The following is a 23,192-nucleotide window of genomic DNA, read 5'->3' as shown; positions in this document are numbered from 1 at the left end:
TTTTTTTTTTTGGCAGCTGTATGTTTTTTTTTTTTTTTAAGGGTTGGGATGTGGTGCGGTAAGACGGTTCTAGACATAACGGGAGGCTCTCGTTTCAGGACAGGGACTATACTTTCTGCATGAAGAAGCAGGGCCGGCCCAACCAACCTAGGCAGTCGCATAACGTTGCAGCCCAAAGAAAGGCCCACGCCCACCGAACTTCCTATAGCTACAGTGAGTCACGGTAGAGCTATTGACTACGGGCTACCTCGACAAGACGTGGGAAAACCTAATCGCCGTCCGCCATCGGCCATGGCAGGCAAGAACCTGTTCGACAACCTATTCCTTCGCCACCGACCTACTTCCCGCCTCCCAACGGACCCTTCCCTTCTTTGCAAGAAAACACCGGAGAACAGGGGACTCCTTCCCCTCTCCCTCGCCCTCTCGCAGTCACTGATAGTGATCAAACCCTCCCATCTCTTTCTGATCCCTCCTTCCTCGCGCGCTCTTGTAAGAGGAGGGGGGGAGGGGGGGGGGCGGTGGGAGGAATCCTAGCGCGGCCCCGCCTGATAGACGAATCCGTGATTCTTGCTTGCTGAGTGGACTCTGAAACCGTAAAGGGATTCTTGGTGCTCGTCGCGCCTGCCTCGCAGGTAAAGGGACTCGTCTCGCACTCTCGCTACTGTTTTCTTCTTGATGATTTCTGATTCTCTTCGGAGTTCGTTACCTTTGAATCTTTGATCTGACGCCGAAATGGATCTTGAGCCGCAGACGGCACAAAAATAGGTAGATTTATTCGCAATACTGATGCTGGTCAGGGAGTATATGTTGGTTAACTGCCTCCTTTATCCTAATTTATTCCTTGCAGGTTCTAAATTTTTCTGAAAGAATTATCAGTTGGACCTATTGTTCAACCATTTTATTGCTAATAGTATCTTAAGTCTGATGATGAAAATGAGCTAGGAGGAGCTGCAGAGTACTTTTCATAAATGAATGTTCCTTTTCCAGTCAAGCGGATCTAGAAACTTGGCAAAAGTGCAATAAGAGTTAAAATTTTTTCAGAAAGAAGAAAACATAGTTGTGGAGCATAATCACAAAATTTAGTGATTTAGTGCTGCTTCTTCAGTATTTTTCATTTATTTTGACTTGGTAGTAGCGGTAAGTTCAGATTCAGTAGTTTCTTTTGTTGTTTTTGTTTTTCATTTTGTGGCATATCAGACATTCAGATGCTGAAGTTGTTGATTTAGAGTTGGTCTTCTTATGCATCTTTTATCATCTTTCTCTGTAATAAAATATTGAGGTTCTATTACTTTTTGGTTTTGGTAATTTCCAAACTTTTTTCTTGAAGGTTTAAATGATGTTGTTGTTTTTTTTTCGGTCTACAATTTGTTAAATTTAAGTGCTAGGCTGGCTTGCTTGACTTTGACATATAGGAGTTGCTTCATTTGTATGTGTTCATATATACAACATCTCTTCATTTTATCTACAATCTATCATTCTCTGGCTGTTTTTTTCATATTGTTATTTATCAAACAAATGCATTCCTTAATAGTAAAAATTCAGAATTACTTAATATGTTATTTTTTCATCATTAAAAAAACAAAAAAGACCTTCTTTAGTGAGTTCGTCCTAGTCCCCCAAATGCAGTGGGCTGCCCTTGTGAATAAGGATATGTCTGGGTCATGCTGTAGCCGTTTCTTTTCAGATTTATGCAAGCAGATGGACAAAGATATTCTTAGTACTTTGAAAGTTGTGTGGAAAATGCAAAAAAAGATCAATCATTGTCGGAAAAGTTGGCAGTGTTGGCCTCCAAGCATATATACAGGTTCGTCTTAGACGATTACAAGCTATATCAGATTGTCTAGATTTTTTTTAGAGCTTTATTGATACGAAATCGATAATGAGAGATATTAATTAAATATCCATAGAAATAAACATGACCTGCAATTCTAAATGGCTAGATGCCTTGAAATATTCACTACTTTTTTCTCTTAATAGGATAAGATGAGGATAAGTGGAAGACAGATGGTGATTCTTTTTACATATTTTTTCACAAGTGTTTGCTCTGATGGGCAAGTTACAAATTTTGTATCTTTTCGTTATATTGTGGTATGGAGTGAACTTGCAATTCATTTATGGGTTGAGTGTTGAGGGGGACATGTGGAAATAGCATATACGAAGAATCAATCAAATAGGTTCATTAGTGTGAGCATTAGCAATATGGTCTTATAAATAATTTCTAATATTAAGTGATGAATAATTGTAATTCTTCTACCATGCTACTTTGTCATGTTTCATGAAAATTAGATGAGTTATGCAACAACAATTTGACAATACCATATTTTGTGATGCTAGAGTTAAATTTTGAATCAAGTGGAATGTTATTGCTTGTTATGTCTCCATGTACTATATATTGGTGGAGTGCAATCATGGTGCGCATACAATATAACATCAGCAACATCCTTGACAATATCCAGTCTCTTTTCCCAGCCACACTCAATGGCTCCTTCCTCATTCTAAAAGTATGCATGCCAAACTTCCTTTTTTTTCATATATTAATGTACAAGAAACTTTTATTTAGTAGTGGAGTAAATTCCCGTAAAGCATCACAATGTTCTGGTGCCAAATTTGGGTCGTCTAAAGCTGCAGCACCCTTGCTAGACTAAAGGTCTAAATCCAATCAATTTCAATCATAAATATCACGATGGATCTGTAGTCAACTCCAAAAGAGCCTCTGTTGCAGTATCTTACATAGATCATGGACCGAATCTTTTTTAATATCATTTGTCACAATCCAAGATCTCAGGTAAAAGGTTAGCTGGAGGGTGTTATTTGAGTTCTTTAGCCTTGTAAAAGCATCGGAGATCTACCCAATGTATAGTCGATAGAGAACTAAATACATACCTGCACTAGCCCTCACAAGCTCCTTGCCAATGAAAAATATGTCATCAAAATCTTCTGTGGCTAAGATGATGTCTCGCATGCATCTTTCCCATCAAAATGCCAAACCAAGAATGAACTTCCATTGGGCACATTTGTTTCAAATTGTATTTTGTGTGTCACACCTCAGATCCGGAACATAATTTGTCGCACCCTAGATCCAAAGCATGACATGGCCATGCTACCGAGGGGTGAAACCCTTGATAATACGAAGCCAACATTACATTTAACTTTTAGATCGATCTCAAATATAATAGAATCAATAGGAATCTAATTTTATTATTCATTAAATAATAACTAATATTGGTTCAGAGCATCTAAATCCAAACTTGAATACCAAACCTATAATTCTTACTATTCACAAAAAATACTAATTACAATTTTATAATCAATTGTAGAACTAAAATTTTGCTCTGTTACATAGATCACCAAGCTTGCTAGCGCGAACTTCAAGTCTGGACCAACCTTCATCTGTATTGATCCTATTTGTCTGGAGAGAGAAAAATAAAAAGAGATATATGAGCGACATAGCTCAGTAAGTAAACATTTTACTACCTTACTAGATCAAGTATAAGTTTTTTCCATGCTAATGCATCATTTAAAGAAAATAACAAACATTCTAAAATAAGTATTTCATAATATAGTATAATAAAACAAGTCATAAGCAAATCATGCATGCAAAAATCATTCATAATTCATAACATAACTCCATATTTATTTTTTCAAATAAATACACAAATCATTCCTCTGCCATTTAGCCATATTATAGTTAAAAATATTGCTTACAGATATTTATGCTTTGGTCACTTTATATCCGTGACAGGGCTAGTGTTTGTAATCGATATAGATTTATGTTCGTATGTCAGCTCTATACCCATTGGCGGGGTTATTGTTCGTATGGATGCTAGCTCCGGATGTCGATTTTCTCAATGCAATGGATCATATATAGCTATCTGAGAGTTTTTAGAAAGCTTATATCTTTTTTATAAAACATACATATAAATAGATAAATACTAAATGGCATGATCAGATTTATATTTCATAACAAAACTATTTTTATTAAAATATTTGTAGAACTATTTTTCATAATAAAGTATAATTTTCATAATACATATGCTGATCCATAATTTAAAGCAAAGCATGATATTTTTACAAGCAAATTTTATGCATGGAAAATATGTCGTAAGGAGTGCAAGATTTACTTGCAAGTTCAAAAACTAGGAAGGAGTACAAAATTTACTTACAAGTTCGAAAATTAGTAAGGAGTATAAGGCTTACAGTTCGAAAATTAGTAAGGATTATAAGGCTTACTTACAGTTCAAAAATTAGTAAGGAGTATAAGGTGAGTATAAGGCTTGCTTACTTCTTTTGCCTTAAGCCGTCAAACTTTACTAAGCAATTCAACCCTATTAACAACATTAAATGCGGGATTAATTTTCATTCGAATAAATAAGAAAGGAGATGGTTGGTTGGGTGACAGTGTTCGGCGGTTCCGGGTAGGTCAGGCCTAAGCGATTCGATCCATAAATCATAGGACATGGACTCGATCAGGGCCAAGGTTAATCAATATGATTCATCAATGAAGATTTCAAGGATATTCAACAGGGCCATGATGATCGATCTAGCAGGCAGCCCGACACCAGGGCGGATCAAGGCCTTTACAGGGCTCGACTCGGATTCGTAGATCAGGTCGACAAGACCCAATTCTGGATTTCTTGGACCTTCTAGAGAGAGAAAGCAGAGAGAGAAAGTGGAGAGGAGAGAGGAAACAAGAGAGAGAAATAAGAGAGGGATGACTCTCTCTCTTCTTCTTCTTCTCCTCTTCTTTTTTTTTCTTTCTTATTTGTTTCTTCTTTTCTTTCTTCCTTGGTAAAATAGAGGAGGAAAGAGAATGGCTGGTGGCTGCTGTGGTCCGGTCAGATGGCAGACGGCGGTGGTGACAACCAGCTAAGGGCGGTCAGAAAAGGATGATAAAAATAGGGGTGGGACAGGCTGGTGGATTCGTGTCTTAGTGCACTTGCCGGCGGCTGGGGGATTGGCACGGGCCAGAGGTCGACGTAAGGAAGGAGCTGTGGGCTTCGGCGATGAACATTGACGACACCAGCATACTCAAAAGAAGAGAAAGAGAATCGAAACAAGGGTACCATGTTTCGGATGCAAATTTGGCGATTGCCGGTTCCAAAAAGGCTAAGAACAATGGCTAGAAGCTTGAGCTAGAAAGGGAAGAAGGCGAAGAACTCTCACCTTGGTCCAACGAAGCCTCCAGTGGCTCTCCGGCAACCTTTTTTCAGCGACAAATTGGAGAGGAGATTTAGAGAAGAATCGTTAGATCGGCGGCGATTCTTGGAGAAACCGGTGATGGATTTCAATGGAGGAGGAGGAGGAATTAAATAGGGAAAGTCTCCGAGTCCTAGTCGAACTTGGATTGCCCTGGGAGTCCTTGATTCTTGCCAGATTCGGAGGAGGATGAGTCTTCTTTCTCAGTTGCTTCATGTTAGGGAGCACAATGGGGCTTTGGGCCTGGCCTCTTCGGGTCGGCCCACATGCCCAAGGAAAGTGCGCGACGGTCAACCGACCGGGTCCTCAGATTGTGCTTCTTGAAGAAGGCTATAGCAACTCTAGTGAAGCAAGAATAAAAGAAATAGCGAGCCAAGAATATATATAATTGTCAAGAGCATGACTTTATGGCGTTGCTTGGCATTTTCTTGTTGAAAGTGTGTCAAACGGAGGTAAACCGTGCACATAACCACACAAGCCTTTATCATGAACAAACAACTCTCTTGGAGCATTTTGGAAAAACTGGTTATCAGGAAGAAGGACCCTCCAGGAGGTATGATAAATCTATGGATGACAAGCTAATCATGCCTCGAAGAGATGATAAAATGGAACCTCCGGGGTTGTTATGCGAGAGATTTAGGTGTTTTAACATTAGTAGCTTGCTTAGTTGTGATGGAATATTATACCCATGAAGAAATTGTTGCTTCGATCGACTAATTCTTACAGGTTACCAATTTGATGTGGAATAGTTTCATTCAACACATTATTAGTCATCTTAAGCAGGCAGAGTTTATTGCAGCCCCCAATTTGTTCTGGTATTCGTCCATTCAGAGTGTTTGCTAACAAATTTCATATCAAAAAGTAATACCAGCACAATCATATCTACAAAAAAAATCATGAAGTTTCATCATTAATTTTTCTTGATTTTGCAGCAATTGGTAGTAGTCTTGTGCATTGGGTTGTCTTTTTGTTAATGTAACCAAATTGGAGCATAGATGCAATATATGTCGTAGGCTTTGCACTCTTTGATATTCTATATCTATCATGCTACATGGCACTCTTTCTCTGCAAAAGAAATATTTTCTGCAAGACATGGCATGAGGGGATTTGTGCAGCTTGCAATACCGGCGCCGTACATGTGCGATGGTTAAATGTAGACTTGCTAAACCAACATTGTGCAGGCCCAGAAAATTTTTCATGTGTACTATCAGACACCCCCAAGTATTTTTTGATATTCAAAGTTTGATTTTGACTCTTTTTTTTCTTTCACATGCTTACATGGAAGCATGTGATTGGAAGCAGTATTCAGAGTTCATCCACGATGCCTGTTTTCTATGGTACAGAGTATGCATCCTTAGATAGCTACTATATCACCCATCTCGAAGATAAAGGGCTATGGCTCATCTCACTATCCATCTTGTTTGGCACCAAACTCTATTTTTGAGATGAGTGATAGCCGTGTATTTTCAAGATGGATCACATGGTGGCTATTCAATGATTATTTTTTTTGACAATAGCCATCTAATGATCCACGGTGTAAAATATACGCAACAAAGGCTTTGGACCTAACAATAACTTGGATCTGATTTGAGGCCGTACGGAACAGTAGCAATATCACCTTAATCCCCTGTCTATCTAGGATCATGATGTGATGTAACATGAGTGGCTAAGCCTGGATTCTTTAACTTCGAGGATGCTCTCTTTCTTTGCAAGGATACGTGTTTAAAGATCCGTTCATTTTAACTTAAGAATCAAATGCTATCTCTTTCTTTTGGCTTTTAGTGATGCATCTATTTCTCAAATGGGATAGAGACTGCAGTGGAAGAAATTATATTCCACACCACGTGCACAACATGGCAGTGCGCCACTCCAATCACGGAAGATATATATAAGCTGACAGCAACCATTGAAGGATAAGTTTGAAGCCCATAGCACTAGCGGATGGTAGAGGCCAGACTCGAGGGAGATATAATCGGAGACTTATTGATTACATGCCTGTCACCCATTGGTTGAATTGAGCAGGACATGTTAGTAAAGTCCAGTCCGGTTCCGTAGGGTTTGGGTAAAGTCACCATCCCCCAACCCTCGTTCAGCTTGAAACATTCAAACCATCGCAAAAATTGCTTGGCATAATGATAAACTTGTTTTGTTATGGCATGCGTGTTATTGGTTCAAAATACGAAAAAAAAGCTCTCCGCACCTGAGAGTAAGGCCATGTATCATGGTTTGTCGTACCGGTCTAAACTGAACAGTACGGGACATACCGTACCATACCGATTCGGTATCGGTACCCCGTATAGGTGGCATACCGACACTCGATATACTAAAAAAACTCTGTATCGTACCATACTGTACCGATACTGTGGTAGTATGGCACCGATATGGGATCCGGTACCGAGACGACGAATTTTTCAATATATATTTAACCTTTCTAAACCCCGCAATGGTAGTAGTCTTGTGCATTGAGTTGTTTTTTTGTTAATGTACCCAAATTGGAGCATAGGTTGATGTGTAAGATTGAAATGCAATATATGTCAAAGACTTGGCACTCTTTCTCTGCAAAAGAAACATTTTCTGCAAGACATGGCATGAGGGGATTTGTGCAGCTGGCAATACCGGCGCGGTACATGGGCGATGGTTAAATGTAGACTTGCTAAACCAACATTGTGTAGGCCCAGAAAATTTTTCGTGCATCAGACACCCCCAAGTATTTTTTGATGTTCAAAGTTTGATTTTGACTCTTTTTTTCTTTCACATGCTGACATGGAAGCATGTGATTGGAAGCAGTATTCAGAGTTCAAAATTGATATCAGATATATTTTCAAATAAATTAATCTCTGATGCATGTAACTAGATTATAATTAACCCATTTCTGTTTCTTAGAAACAAGAGGCGTTCTCCTTGCTTCCATTTAAGTATTTGCCATTCGAGCGACCAAACATAATGATAAACCAATTCGGCATCGACGATTGACAATAATGAACAATGATCATCCAACGTAGAGAGCATGCATCCTTGGACAGGTGCTGCATCACTCATCTCGAGAATAAAGGGCTATGGCTCATCTCTCTGTCCACTTTGTTTGGCACCAAACTTTATTTTTGAGATGAATGATAGCCGTATGTTTTCAAGATGGATGATTATTTTTTTTGATGATGGCTGTCCAATAGATTCACATGCAGCTCTTCACGGTGTAAAATATGCATAACAAAGGCTTTGGACCTAACAATAATTAAGATACGATCCGAGACTGTAGATATTTATACGGAACAGTAGCGATATCACCTGTAGCGATATCACCTCAATCCCCTATCTGTCTAGGATCACGGTGTGATGTAAGATGAGTGGCTAAGCTTGGATTTTTTAATTTCGAGGATGCTCTCTTTCTTCGCGACGATACATGTTTAAAGGTTATAAAGCTCCCACCGTTCATTTTAATTTAATAATCAAATGCTATCCCTTCTTTTTGGCTTTTAGTGATGCATCTATTTCTCAAATGGGATAGAGACTACAGTGGAAGAAATTATATTCCACACCACGTGGCTCACCGCCATGCTAATCACGAAGATATTTATAAGCTGACATCAACCACTGAAGGATAAGTTTGAAGCCCATAGCACTAGCGGACGGTAGAGGCCAGACTCAAGAGAGATATAACCGAAGACTTTTTGTTGAAGAAGAGACAGAATTGTAGATGGATGGCAACATAGTGCCCAACAAAAACAAAAACAAGCCAGTCACCCGTTGGTTGAAATAGAGCATGACATGTTAGCAAAGTCCAGTCCAGCTCCATAGGGTTTGGGAAAAGTCACTATCCCCCGACCCTCATTTAGCTTGAAACATTCAAAGCATCACAAAAATTTCTATCACCCGTCCCTTACGGTAGACATGCAGAGGAATATGCAACTAGATGGTGGCTATAAAAGGCCTCGAACTCTCTCTCAACAACCACAATAACCTTAAAACACCTTGGGCCTATCAGAACCTTAGCTATGTCATCTCCAAAATTCCTCTCCACCCTTCTTCTGTTTCTAATCCTTTCATTTCTTCTTGCCTTGGCATCAGCTTCACTTGCATCCCAAGGGAGGGCCCTCCTCCAGTGGAAAGTCAGCCTCCAGAGCCAAGGATCACTTGAATCTTGGAACCTCGACACTAGTCCATGCAACTGGACTGGAATCTCATGCAACGTCACACGTCGAGGCCGACATGTGATCACGGAGGTGAATCTGGCCCAAAAGGGTCTGGCAGGAACGCTAAATGCTCTCAACTTCTCCCTCCTATCATCACTTACCAGTCTCAACCTCACGTTCAACCAGCTCTATGGAAGCATCCCTCCCACCATATCTGCTCTTTCGAAGCTCATCTCTCTTGATCTCTGCACTAATAACTTTGCAGGGACAATTCCATTGCAGATCAGCTCTCTGACAAAGCTCAACTCTTTCAATCTTAGTGAGAATCAGATAAGCGGTTCCATCCCTCCTTGGCTAAGTAATATGACAAGGCTTAACTTCTTATACCTATACCAAAATAACCTTTCAGGTACCATCCCTAAGGAATTAGGAAGGCTTGGGAATCTCTTGGAGTTGAAAATCTACACCAACCATATAACAGGTTCCATCCCTCCCACTTTGGGAAATTTAACCCGGCTTCAATTATTGTTTTGCTCCCACAACGGGATATCTGGCTCCATGCCTCCCGAATTAGGGAATCTCATAAACCTGGTTTATTTAGGCATGGGTAATAACAGTCTGACAGGTTTCATCCCTCTTAGCTTGGGAAACTGGACCAAGCTTAACTGGTTCTTTCTTTGGGGTAATCATCTCTTCGGCTCCATTCCTTCTGAAATAGGAAATCTAGCGGAGTTAACTATGCTAGAACTCTCAACAAACAATTTAACAGGTTCCATCCCCACCAGCTTAGGAAATTTAACCAAGCTTAATATTATGTACCTTTGGGGCAATCATCTCTCGGGATCAATTCCTCATGAAATAGGAAATCTAATGGAGTTAGCTAATCTAGACCTCTCAGCAAACAATTTAACAGGTTCCATCCCCACCAGCTTAGGAAATTTAACCAAGCTTGAAATCTTGTACTTCTTTAAAAATCAGATCTCTCGATCGATTCCTCATGAATTAGGAAACTTGGTAAGCTTGAGAGATTTGGAAATCAATACCAACCTTTTAGATGGTTCAATCCCTGCTAGTATAGGAAATTTAACCAAGCTTGAAATCTTGTATCTCTTTAAAAATCAGATCTCTGGATCGATTCCTCCTGAATTTGGAAACTTGGTAAGCTTGAGAGATTTGGAAATCAATACCAACCTTTTAGATGGTTCAATCCCTACTAGTATCGGAAATTTAACCAAGCTTGAAATCTTGTACCTCTTTAAAAATCAGATCTCTAGATCAATTCCTCCTGAATTAGGAAACTTGGTAAGTTTGAGAGATTTGGAAATCAATACCAACCTTTTAGATGGTTCAATCCCTGCTAGTATCGAAAATTTAACCAAGCTTGAAATCTTGTACCTCTTTAAAAATCAGATCTCTGGATCAATTCCTCATGAATTAGGAAACTTGGTAAGCTTGAGAGATTTGGAAATCAATAACAACGTTTTAGATGGTTCAATCCCTGCTAGTATCGGAAATTTAACTAAGCTTGAAATCTTGTACCTTTTTGAAAATCATATATCTGGCTCGATCCCTCCATCTTTTGGAAGCTTAACCAACCTTACTGATTTGCGCTTATTCGACAATCGACTATCTGGTTCTTTGCCTCAGGAATTTAACAATTTTACAAATTTGAAATTTCTCGACTTGACGAACAACAATTTTTCTGGCCATTTACCACATGACATATGCAAAGGAGGAGTTCTATTTCATCTCACTTTGAATAACAATCATTTTGAAGGTCCGATTTCCAAAAGCTTGAAAAACTGTACAAGCCTAGTTAGAGTCCGACTTGAGCAGAACCAACTATCTGGGGATATATCTGAAAATCTTGGAGTGTATCCACATCTCTCATACATCGATTTAAGCTTCAATAGGCTGTCTGGTAAGCTCTCACCAAATTGGGGAGGATGTCATAATTTGTCGCTCTTAAGAATCTCTGACAACAAGGTTACAGGAAGCATACCAGCAGAACTTGGAAAGTTGACTCTACTGCAAGAACTTGACCTTTCCTCAAACTATCTATCAGGAGAGATGCCGAAGGATCTGAGCATGTTAACTAATCTATATAACTTGACTTTGAGCAACAACCAACTTGTTGGAGAGGTATATCCAGAATTTGGAGAACTATCTAATTTGGAGATTCTTGATCTATCAGCAAATCAACTAAGGGGAAGGGTACCAGAACAATTAGGTAACTGCATAAATCTTTATTCGCTGAAGCTTGGAAACAATCATTTTAATGGAAGCATTCCCTTTCAAATTGGAAATCTAGTAAACCTGCAAGCCTTCCTCGATCTAAGCCACAACTCATTTACTGGAGAGATACCACCACAATTTGGCAAACTGGATAAGCTAGAAGTTCTGAATCTATCACACAATGAGCTGACTGGTCATGTTCCGCCTTCTTTGAGTGGTATGAAGAGCTTGTCATCTGTAGACTTATCATACAATGAATTAGAAGGCCCACTACCCAACAACAAAATTTTCCAGAATGTTTCAGTGGAAGGGTTCAGCCACAACAAGGGCTTGTGTGGTGCAGTGAAAGGTTTGCCTTCATGTGGCTTGTTTACAACTAGCAAAGATGATTCAAATAAGCACCACAAACTTCTCTTGTTAATTATTGTTCCTAGTCTCTTAGTTCTATTTGTTGTATTTGCTCTGCAAATTCTGAGGAGGAAGAAATATACGAGAAATGATGCAAGTATTGAAGAAAGTGGATTCTCTATTTCGAACTTCAATGGAGAAGACGCATACGATGGCATCATTCAAGCAACAGAGAATTTTGATGCCAAGTATTGCATTGGCACTGGAGCATTTTCCAGTGTTTACAAAGCACTGCTGCCAAGTGACAAGTTGGTAGCTGTGAAGAAATTTCATCCATTAGAAATTGAAGAGTTGCCAAGCAAGCAAACTTTTTGGAATGAAATACGGGCACTGACCCAGATCCAACATCGGAATATTGTGAAGCTTTATGGTTTTTGCTCCAGTGCTCGACATAAGTTTCTTGTTTGTGAATATATGGAGAGAGGAAGCTTGGCAAACATTCTCCGAAGTGAAAATGCCTCTAAATTGGATTGGTCTAAGAGAGTGGATGCTGTAAAACATATTGCTCATGCTCTATCATACATGCACCATGATTGTGCTCCACCATTAGTGCACCGAGACATAACAAGTAATAATATTCTACTTGATTTAGAATACAAGGCTTGTATTTCGGACTTCGGTATTGCTAGACTTGTAAAGCCTGATTCATCTAATTGGAGTATGCTTGCAGGCACACGAGGATATTTGGCCCCAGGTATGCTGCAATTCCATTTTTCTAACGTAAAAATAATGGCCTTACAAATTTGTTTATATTTTTTAATACATTGTTTAAGATATGTTAAGAGCATCTTTAGGTTTATCTCTCTAGAAAAAAATGGTACCATAGCTATGACCATGGTAACTTATCAGCATTACACACTTCCGTACTCCTCGAAGAAATAGTAATTTTTTTTCCTCAAAAAGGTTTTTTTTTTCTTGCTTGTTCTTATTAGGATTAGCTAATTACATGTTATTCTCCATGACATTCATATGACCAAGTCGATATGAAGATATGTTTGCTTAACATTTAATGCTATTACATTTTCAAAGCTATAATTTGTACTATACTATGTAATGCATAGTAAACTATTGATTACATGGTGACTTGCTTTTGTGGGGGACAGACACAATTGAGAATGCTCTGAACTTTTTGCATTAAATCAGATACCCTATGTTGCAGTTACAAGTGGACTCTACAGCTAATTAAATCAACGTAACTAGCTCTATTAGAAGTGGTTGACAATAAAAATTTGATTATATATTTTTCCATTCTATTACAGAGCTTGCATACACAATGAGGGTTACTGAGAAATGTGATGTATATAGTTTTGGAGTAGTAGCACTTGAGATTGTAATGGGAAAGCATCCAGGAGATCTCATCTGTACTTTATCTTCTTCCGTCGGTGAAAACACCTTTCTAAAAGATATATTAGACCCGCGACTACGACCTCCTACAACTCAAGCTGCAAATGAGTTAGTTGTAGTAGTTATGACAGCATTTCAGTGTTTGGATAACAATCCGCATTCTCGTCCAACAATGCGAAATGTATCTCAACGGCTATCTACCATCGGGGCACGACCAAACTCCCAACCTTTGGACATGATTAAGTTATGTCACCTAATCCATGTCAAGGTATGATAGAAAATAGATATTTTGTCAAAAATAGCCATCATTTAATATATAGTTTATCTCCTTTTTTTGGGTTCGAGAGAGTTAGCAGAACTTGATTCTCTTGTTTATATGTTGTACAGATAAGTTCTTTATGTTGTAGATTCATATCAACTAACAGATAGATATCCCTTCATGCTTTTATTATTGGAAATTGTAGACTTATCTTGACTGAGTTCTCACAAGAATTAATTTATACTCAAGCATTTTATTAACCTGGTCGATTCAAAAAAATTATTGCCTAATATGGCCATGCTGGCAGCCAGTCACAACCGTTGGTTCCTATGATGATGGGCGTACTTGATGAATAAAGCCCACAAAAATTAATGGCCGTGATTGGCTGCCTGTGCGCCATGGTGCATGCAGTGTAGGTAATAATATCTTGTCAATGTGGCACAATATGCACTGCCAACCATAGAAATTGTGTTTCTCACGGAGCAATATACTTGTAAGTAGAAACTCATGTTTACCAAGAAAATATGAGAACTTGCATGTTTTTGCGAGGAATTTCGGGGGAAAAACTGCAGTGGGCTATTTAGGTTGGGCTAGTTGTTGTCTCGATGCCTTGGAATTATGCTGGATTAGATTTTATTTATTGGACCAGCATTGGATTGTATGGTTTCTTAGGCTTGGACATCGCATGTCCCCCCTTTGTCTCCTCTATTTATCTTTGCTTCTTCCTTTCTTTTTTGGCTTTCTCATTTCTTAGCTTCGATTTGTACTTCATTTTATTTATCAATAGAATAATATAATAGGTTTCATTAATTTGCTCAAAAATATAATAATATTTGTAATGTAGGTTTTAAAGTTTGAGATTCAACTATGTAGTCATACGTGACTATGGTGATGGAAATGCATCGATATTTGCTAATGAATGAATAGTTACACTTTTTTGTTGAAAAGAAAAAAGTTTAACCATTTGAGCTTGAAAATTTGCTAAAAAGAAAAATTGAGCTTAAAAAACTAAATAAAAGTTTGGGCTCGGATTGATGACATACTAGTCAATTAAACAAACAACCCAAGTTTGGATTTCTATATATATAGCTAGGCAGATGGATAGATAGATAAATAGATAGATAGGTGTATATATACATACATATGTATGTATGTGTGTGTGTGTATATATATATATATGTATGTATGTATATGTATATGCACAAATCTAAGCATCTTACCAGTTCACTACTACTCGACTCATTTGTATTCCTTCTCCCCAGCCATCCAAGTTAGCCCTTGACCAACGAAAAGACAACCATTGCTTAGAAGGTGGCACTCCTACCATATTTCCTTAATAAAAAATAAAATGAAAAAATAAAGAGCAATGTAGAAAGAACGTTGTATCATACTCAAAATCTTTTGTAGAAATCATATTTAATAAAATTACAATGCACCAATATTAATACTCAAGTTGCATTAAAATTTAAAAGAATAATAGTAAAAACACAATCCAAGTATTGCAACTTTATAGGATTACCTCCGGGCTCAATACACCAGACATTGATATAATGCCTCCTACCATAACTTGCATGTCCAGTGGACACATCTTGACACTGAATTCCCCTTATTTATTATCCATGTTCTATTCCTTTCATGACCCCAACTCAAATTATCTAGATTATCTCAGATAATTAGAAAAAAATTCCAATATTAAATATCATTAATCTTTTGTGTTGTTTGTTTGCAGAATGAGGAAGCCTGTTGAACCTGTTGAAAAAATTCTGGTAGAAGGTGACAGGAGTGAGGAAATTCGGAGTTGGGCACAATTGATATTTGCAAAACAAGAGAGTGCAATATATTCGGTCAAAAGAAAACAATCTTTGCGAGCTCAATACATATATGGTTTTATATTTTTCCTGACAAATTTATTGGCCTGTTTGTTCGTGACTACGGGCACAAATTTCTCCATATTCTTCATTGTAGGTCACTATCCAGTCCATCATGTATGCCTCTTCATATCGAGCATTTGACAACTATATTAAATAAGTTCGTACTTTAGTTAATAATTTTGATATGCACTTCAAAACTAATATGAAAATTACTCTAAGCTGTGATCTTTATACTCAGATCTGCTACTTATTGACCAATAGTTCTGAACTTTGCATATGGAATGGATAAATCCTTTGCAATTCTTTCTTATCCATAACCAGATTATAATGTACTCAAAACTTCCTCAATATTAAAATTTTCTTCTCTCGAACCTCCTTTAATTATCACAACAGTACTAGATCAATGAATAAATAATTTTGTTTGGAAAGGAAAATGAATAATGCATGTTTTTACAGATATATCATGGGTATATTAAATACCTTTCTAAGTTTCCTTTGAGAAAAGAGTATCTTTGTAATTGTAATCTGCTATAATCCATTTCTTTATTTTACTAAGAAATAGTTAGCTCAATTAATCTTGGAAGAATAACATTTTTAATTTTTAGGTTGCTTATCTCACATTGGGAAGCAACCTGATATATTTACACTAGCATATTAAATACCTTTCTTTTGTTTTGGGAAAAGAGTATCTTTGTAGTTGTAATCTGCTATAATCCATTTCCTTATTTTATTAAAAACAGTTAGTTCAATCAATCAGGGATGAGTAGCACTTCTAATTTTTAGGCTGCCTATCTCACATTGGGCACTAATCCAATATATTTACAGTAACAAACTTCTTCACTTCCTAATTACATTGTAGATCATAAATAGAAACTTTAAACAGGAGATGTGCCATACGATTTACAAGCTTATTATCATGTAAATCATGTTTTTACGCTTCAATTATCTTTCCAGATATTACAGTATGTGGAATTGATGGTGATGAATGTTTTCATGCTGCAGGCATGCTTCGTATATGCTTAGGGTGCTTCATATCCTTCAATAAGGACAATTCAGTGAGCCTCCAGTTTTTTTCTAGCTAAAGTCTTGTATATAGCTATTCATTCTCATTATTATCAGAATATGACATAATAATTGTTTCAAATAAAGTCCTTCATGGCTGTAATTCCACACCTACATTTTGTGGAAGAAATGGTTCAGTGGGAATAAACTTCTGAAAAGTTAATCTATTAGGAACCTTGACAAATATTCTCGGATATTTTTCTCATTTATGTTTGTCACTACACTTAGAGCTGAGGAGCTGCAAGAAGCTCGCAACTCATGGCATTCTAGATGTTGGGCTTTAAGGGTTGCTATATATCTATTGTCAGTGACGGCTCCAGTCATCATCCCTCCACGTTTCATCCAATTATATGGTATGCTAAAAGTCATCGAGCATGACATTTATGTTATTGAATGTAATTGTATCATTTAATTTAACTGAAACAGTTTATGTAGTTTCTCTAGATCATGGAGGTTTTTTTCCTGTTCTTATTTAATCTACAAAACTGTATTATCATTATGCCAATTTCTTCCACGACAAAACAGTGCGTACGTCTTTTTTTTTTTTTTGCATCACAAATAATAATGTCAGAATGATGCTAAGTCGTTGGATTTTATGCAGAGCTGCTAACGTATAAACTTTACCAAAGATTTCAAATTTTTTGTTTGTCCTTCCACCTTTTGACATTAAGAAGCTAATTTACTAAGAATACAGCATGTGTGAATTAATAAGATGTGTGTGTCTATGGGCTTTATTTCTCTATCCACCAGGAAGCTAGGAAAAAAAGAACCAAAAGAATCTTCTGGGAAAAAAGGACAGGAGACAACAGCTATTTTACCTTTTTCTTTTTGCAGGCGAAGTTGCTCACGTAGGAACGCTCGCACCTTCGGCGAGCGTAGGATGTTGCCGAGGTTTGTTGCGGAGTCTGCTCGAGCACTGGCAATGGAGTCCAGACTCACCACCCTTGCAGACACACCCTTGATAGCTCGGGACACCTGGGGTTCCTTCTCTGCTCAGGCAGCTCCTCGGACGGTGTTTTCCACCTGGGAGCCCCCACCCCCTAGTTTTCTCAATGTCAACTTTGACGGGTCGGTGTTGGATGGAGGTACACGAGGCGGGGCAGGCTTCGTCATATGGGACCCTCACTCCAGGGTAGTGGCAGCGGGCGGTTGCCGGTTGTTCGACATATCAGTTCCAGGGGCGGAGTTGCGAGCTGCCTGGGCAGGTGTTCGCCATGCGCGGCAGGTACTGCGGGCTAGCTCGATCATCTTGGAGGGCGATTCGGCTACGGTTATTGGATGGATTCGGCGGAGACCGAGTGGTGAGAGCACTGACCACCCTCTAATCCGGGACATTGGGATGATGGTGAGGGATGGCATGGCCTTTGAGGCCAAGCATGTATTCAGAGAGGCCAACGGGGCGGCTGACTGGGTGGCTGCATACGCGGCCCACCATTCAGGATACGCCCTATGGGCAGGAGAGAGTGAGATGCCGTTGGCACTACGTGAGATTGTGTATTTTGATTTTCTTGGGTGTATTCGGACACGCGTTGTCTGAAGAACCCGTTAAAGCAAAAAAAAAAAAAAAGTTGCTCACGTAGGTGCAGGGTAATTTTGTAATCCTTCCATGCGCTTCTTATTTGTGTAGATTCTAATAATGCCAAATACATTTTCTGCATGCACCCATGTGTAATTTGAATTCGAAATTGCAGTTATAATCTTATTTTATGATAGTTATATTTATATATTTTATCTGTCTTCTTCAAATTTTCACACTTATGGAATTTTCCATCGAAATTGCTAATGTAGAATTTGAATTCTATCAAAAGCATGCATCAAGAAGTGATTAAAGAAAATAGTTTTAATCACAATTAATGAAAAGTCGCCACTTTTTCAAAAGATGTTCTATTATAGTTACTTGCCTTTTATATATATTATTAACAAGTTACTACCTGGAATCCTAGATAATTTAATTTTGTGTTTTGGTCTCCCCCCTCTTGGAATCCTTTATTTCCTTTTCTTTTTTCCATTTTGCCAGAATTCGAATATCTTAATTTTCTGTCAACTGCCTCCACCAACTGTGAAGTCCTGAAAATTTGTTGCATAGAATGGGAACACAAGCGGTGGTGGGTGCAGGAAAAGTTTGCAGGCCCACAGATACATGCTAAATAGTATAGTTAGCTTAGAAAAGGATGATCTGAAGGTAGGTTGTCACGACATGTGATCACCTATAGGTTTTGCCATGCTCACAACTATGTATACATTTTTGTCTTAACAAGATGCTGAATGATATTATTTTTATCTTATTTAGCTTGGGATTCAACTTTTGATGCTCTTAAGGATAACTGGTACGTCTTGCTAAATATAGAATCCAATATGGACTAAAGTACCGTACCATGCTGGTTCCTTCTATGGTGATTGTACAGTATCATACGGGTAAGATACCATCACCATACACCCATTGGTACCATACCGTAATGCAGGGATGGAACCATGTTGTCTCTTTTGTTGTAGTGGTTGTCTTTGTGAGAGAGAGGGGGGAGGCAGGAGGAGGCTTGAGGAGCATATAATTTTGTTAAACCAATCCATAGTTTAGGTGGTAAGGCCTTACCTCTCTATGAGGCTTGTCCTATATCCCGATCACTATGATGCTAGGATATCCAATAATAAGTTTTGCATGAACTAGGAATGATTGTTGACTTTGAGCCTTTAGTTTGGTCATACTCTTAAGTATGGGCATGAGTGTGCAATGCACAGATTGAGTTAAATGGTGCAATCCCGCTTCAGCTAGTGTTCCTAGATTCATTCCATGTATGTGGCTTGGAATGGGGCCTTGTAATGGGATTTAAAAGAAAAAAAACCTGTCTCCTCATCTGAACTTAAATATCAATAACAAAGCATAAATAATATATTTCAACTATTGGCTCTTGATGATTAAAACTCTATAAGGAAATAGATAAAAAATAATAAAGCTTGTAAACATGAATTAAAATACTGAAAATTTTGAACTTGGAGATTAATATAGCATAAACTATCATAAGGTTTAGGAATGTGTATAAATATCTTGCAAAATTTTATAGATAATACTATAACTTGAATATGATTTCTGAACTTAATATGTATGTTAAGAAAAAACTGATATCAAAGGGACAATGAGAATAAATTCAAATTGAGCTAGCATTTGATAATGAATGTTTAACCAAAAAGGAATTGGTGCAAACAACTGAATGTTAAAATTTTTTGATAATGAGAATATATTTCTTACCCTTTCTCTTCATCTCATTGTTTCCCCTGGATACTACTAGACATTGGATAATTCCATGGGAGGTGATCATTCTGTCCCTCGATGTTTGTCCGTCGTTGTTTTGATTGCCGGGTTCTCTCTCCTTTGATGTCCGTCCGTTGTTAAAAAGGCCATGTGGCTGTTGCCTTATCAGAAAAATATAATGGATTCCAGAATTATGTGCTTTCTTTATCAGCGGAGGAGAAAGTTTAGAAAAACTTGGCATACAGATTAGAAGTTAGTTTTGTAGAAAAATTTATAATCACAGTACCGACAAATAGAATACCGAAAAAATCATACAAATATATAGAAAAATTTACTGTTCATCGTCGGCCGCTATTGATAAAATCTTGTTGACAGCTTGTAACCACGGTCAAGAAAATAAACTGAACAATTACTATCAATGAGTATACGCATCTAGACTAAAAATTTTCTCCTCTCCAATTTCTATATAGTAACTTTCAATGAGGCAAACAATTACTAATAACTGTTTATATAGGCTACGGTATCCTGGATGGAGAGGAGGACATAGTCTTAGGATTAATTTTAATTTTGGACCCTTCCATCAAGCAACCTTGTCTTTAAAACAGATCCTACACTTTTTTTACCACACCAAAAGCCATTATCGAGACAGACCCAGATCCAAAGAGCTGTGTGGGTCATATTAAACTTATTGGGCTTTATTGGCCATCCAACTTTGAACCTCAAGTGACGGTAGTTGGATGGGAGGTATGAGCAAAGAGCAGGCTTGAACTATGGTTATAGCATTTTTTGGTCCATTGTTCTTTGGAAAGGTAACTTTAGAAAGCTTGACAAAGGAGCTGGTGAAAGAAAGCATGGAGGTCTAACTAGGCTGGAGCCCTAGTTCTACATTTAAAACTTGGGACGTGTTACCTCGAGTATTTGGTCTAAAATGACATGTGTCAACAATGACTGATAATGCTAACAACCGACAGCCCTCGCAGCCTGTCGTTGTGGCAACACCACAATCTGCACCTGATCAATGCTACATGCTAACCACACAGACTGATTCCACACTACAGCCGCACCACCTGCCGTTACTTGGCTATTAGTGCATGCCACGTTAGCTTAGATAACGACAAATCCGGCTCGCCGATATAAAGGGGGGCCTGGGAGACCTCAGGTAAGATATTCATTTCACATAGAGTACTACACTCTGCTGAAATCTTCTTTCTTCCACTCTATTGCCTGTCTATTCTGACTTAGGCATTGGTGGGTCCTTCGTTAGAAACTGTGGAGTGATCGATTAAAACTCCGTTTGATTTTGATGAGCTCAAAGCATTTGAGTATATCTTGTGATTACTAATGAATTCAATTGAGTGTTTCAGTGAAAATCCTGTCCAAGTGTCTCTAGACTTGGTTCATAGCATTTTGGATAAGTTAAGAAGTCTGCATGAACCAATGTCTGAGATACGAGTCGACTCCCGAGTTTCACGAGTCGACTCCAAGCGTATCAAGGTCACTGGCACGAGCTCGAGTCGACTCCTGATCAGTACGAGTCGACTCCGACCGAAAACAGACAGAAGGACATAAGAGCAGTTTTTCAGGTCTGAGATTCGAGTCGACTCCAGTGGAATGCGAGTCGACTCCCAGCGGTACACACAGAAAAAGTCAGAGAGCGTTTTATGGACTCTGAGATTCGAGTCGACTCCAGTGGAACGCGAGTCGACTCCCAGCGGTACACAAAGAAAAAGTCAGAGAGCGTTTTATGGACTCTGAGATTCGAGTCGACTCCCGCAGTACGCGAGTCGACTCCGAGACTGTGCGACCATCGACAGACAGAAGACCATGTTACTGCCTCTGAGATTCGAGTCGACTCCCAGACAGCTCGAGTCGACTCCAAGACAAGCTTCACGTCAAAAGGCAGAAGACCAACTTTCGGAAACTGAGAGCCGAGTCGACTCCAAGGAAGTTCGAGTCGACTCCAAGACTGGATGAGCCAAAAGACAGAGAATCGGGAGTTCGGGCTCTGAGATTCGAGTCGACTCCCAGGACAGTCGAGTCGACTCGAGTGGACAAAATTCAAATTTGGATCCACGGACTACAGAGGATGAGCCGACTCCAAAATTGCCAGGTCAGCGCCAGAAGTTGGCGAGTCGACTCCGGGTCAAGACGAGTCGACTCCCAGTCAAGACGGCAACTTTAATTCAAACTGGGAACAGTTGCCGAGTCGACTCCGGAAAAGCTCGAGTCGACTCCTGCTACAGCCGAGTCGACTCCTGATCGCGCGAGTCGACTCCAACCCACCAACGGTCACATTGTCAGGCTGCGCAGAGTGTGCAGAACGGCCAGAAAAAGCAGAGTAACGGCTAGTTTCCGTGGGGGTTGGCTTAAATAGCCACAGAAGACTGTAGCAAGGTAGAGAACACACATTCCACTCCTAGCATTCAAGTCTTCAAGCTCTCTAAGTGCTCTTCAACGAGAAAAAGGGAAGATCTGCATTTACTGCTCCACCAACATCTTTCCAGCATTCAAAGCTTCCTCCTCCTGCTTTCAAGTCGATCACTCTTTCAAGAGGAGACCGGAGTTCCAGAAGCCACACCTCTTCACCATCTTAAAAGCGTTTGAGGGCTTCTAACTCCTTTACGATTATATTGTTTTAAATCTGCTTTTTGAGAAGCTATTTTCTGTTTTCTTCTATCTCGTGTATTTACTTGATTCAATCGGGGGATTGAATCAAGGGGATTAAGGTTGGTTGGTGAGCCGGTTTAAAACCAACGAGTGTAAGGGTTTGATTGTGAGCCCGGAAAAACAATCGGGGTTGGTTCTAGTCGGTGAGCCTGGGAAAACCGACCGAGTTCGTTGTGAGCTCGTAAAACAACAAGTTCGGTTGTGAGCTTGCAAAACAACCGGCTGTAATCCAAGGGGGTTATAGTGAAATTCCCAAGTGAGACTTGGGGAGTGGACGTAGGAGCAAGGGTTAGCTTCGAACCACTATAAAACTTTGTGTTTGTAGTGCATTGTCTCTCATCTTCTTCCCCACACATTACTCACAGCACTTAGCTTTAATTAAATAACTGGCTATAGTATTTAGTTAATCATCCACAAAGTTTTAATTAGCTAAGTTAATTTAAAAACCCAATTCACCCCCCCCTCTTGGGTTGTCTATCTGGGCAACAAGTGGTATCAGAGCCAAAAACTCTTCCACTCAAGAGTTAAAAGATCAAAATGACAACCCCATTTGGATCTTCTCACATTGAGGGTCAGTCCACCCAAAGACCTCCTTTCTTCAATGGATCCGACTACTCATACTGGAAGGCTAGGATGAGAATATTCATCCAAGCCCAAGACTATGAGATGTGGACCATTGTAGTGAATGGCCCATACATCCCATCCACATATGTAGAGGGTGTTAAGGTACCCAAACTAGAAACGGATTGGGATGAACATGACATGAGGAAGGC

General features: G+C 39.0%; 1 protein-coding gene across 1 annotated transcript; it reads left to right on the top strand.

Annotated features, from left to right (window-relative positions):
- The first annotated feature begins 88 nt into the window (after positions 1 to 88).
- LOC103700099 (probable leucine-rich repeat receptor-like protein kinase At1g35710) lies at positions 89 to 18,055 on the top strand. Its single transcript, XM_039119788.1, has 4 exons — positions 89 to 632; positions 1,685 to 12,663; positions 13,229 to 13,581; positions 15,302 to 18,055. The coding sequence occupies exons 2-4, from the start codon at positions 9,189 to 9,191 to the stop codon at positions 15,317 to 15,319; spliced, it is 3,846 nt and encodes a 1,281-aa protein (XP_038975716.1). The 5' UTR covers positions 89 to 632; positions 1,685 to 9,188; the 3' UTR covers positions 15,320 to 18,055.
- The last annotated feature ends 5,137 nt before the right edge of the window (positions 18,056 to 23,192 follow it).

The sequence above is a fragment of the Phoenix dactylifera genome, unplaced genomic scaffold (genome assembly GCF_009389715.1).
Source record: "Phoenix dactylifera cultivar Barhee BC4 unplaced genomic scaffold, palm_55x_up_171113_PBpolish2nd_filt_p 000616F, whole genome shotgun sequence".
NCBI lineage: Eukaryota > Viridiplantae > Streptophyta > Magnoliopsida > Arecales > Arecaceae > Phoenix > Phoenix dactylifera.
Note: the sequence above shows the minus strand (reverse complement) of the source record. Positions and strands in the feature narration are given on the sequence as shown.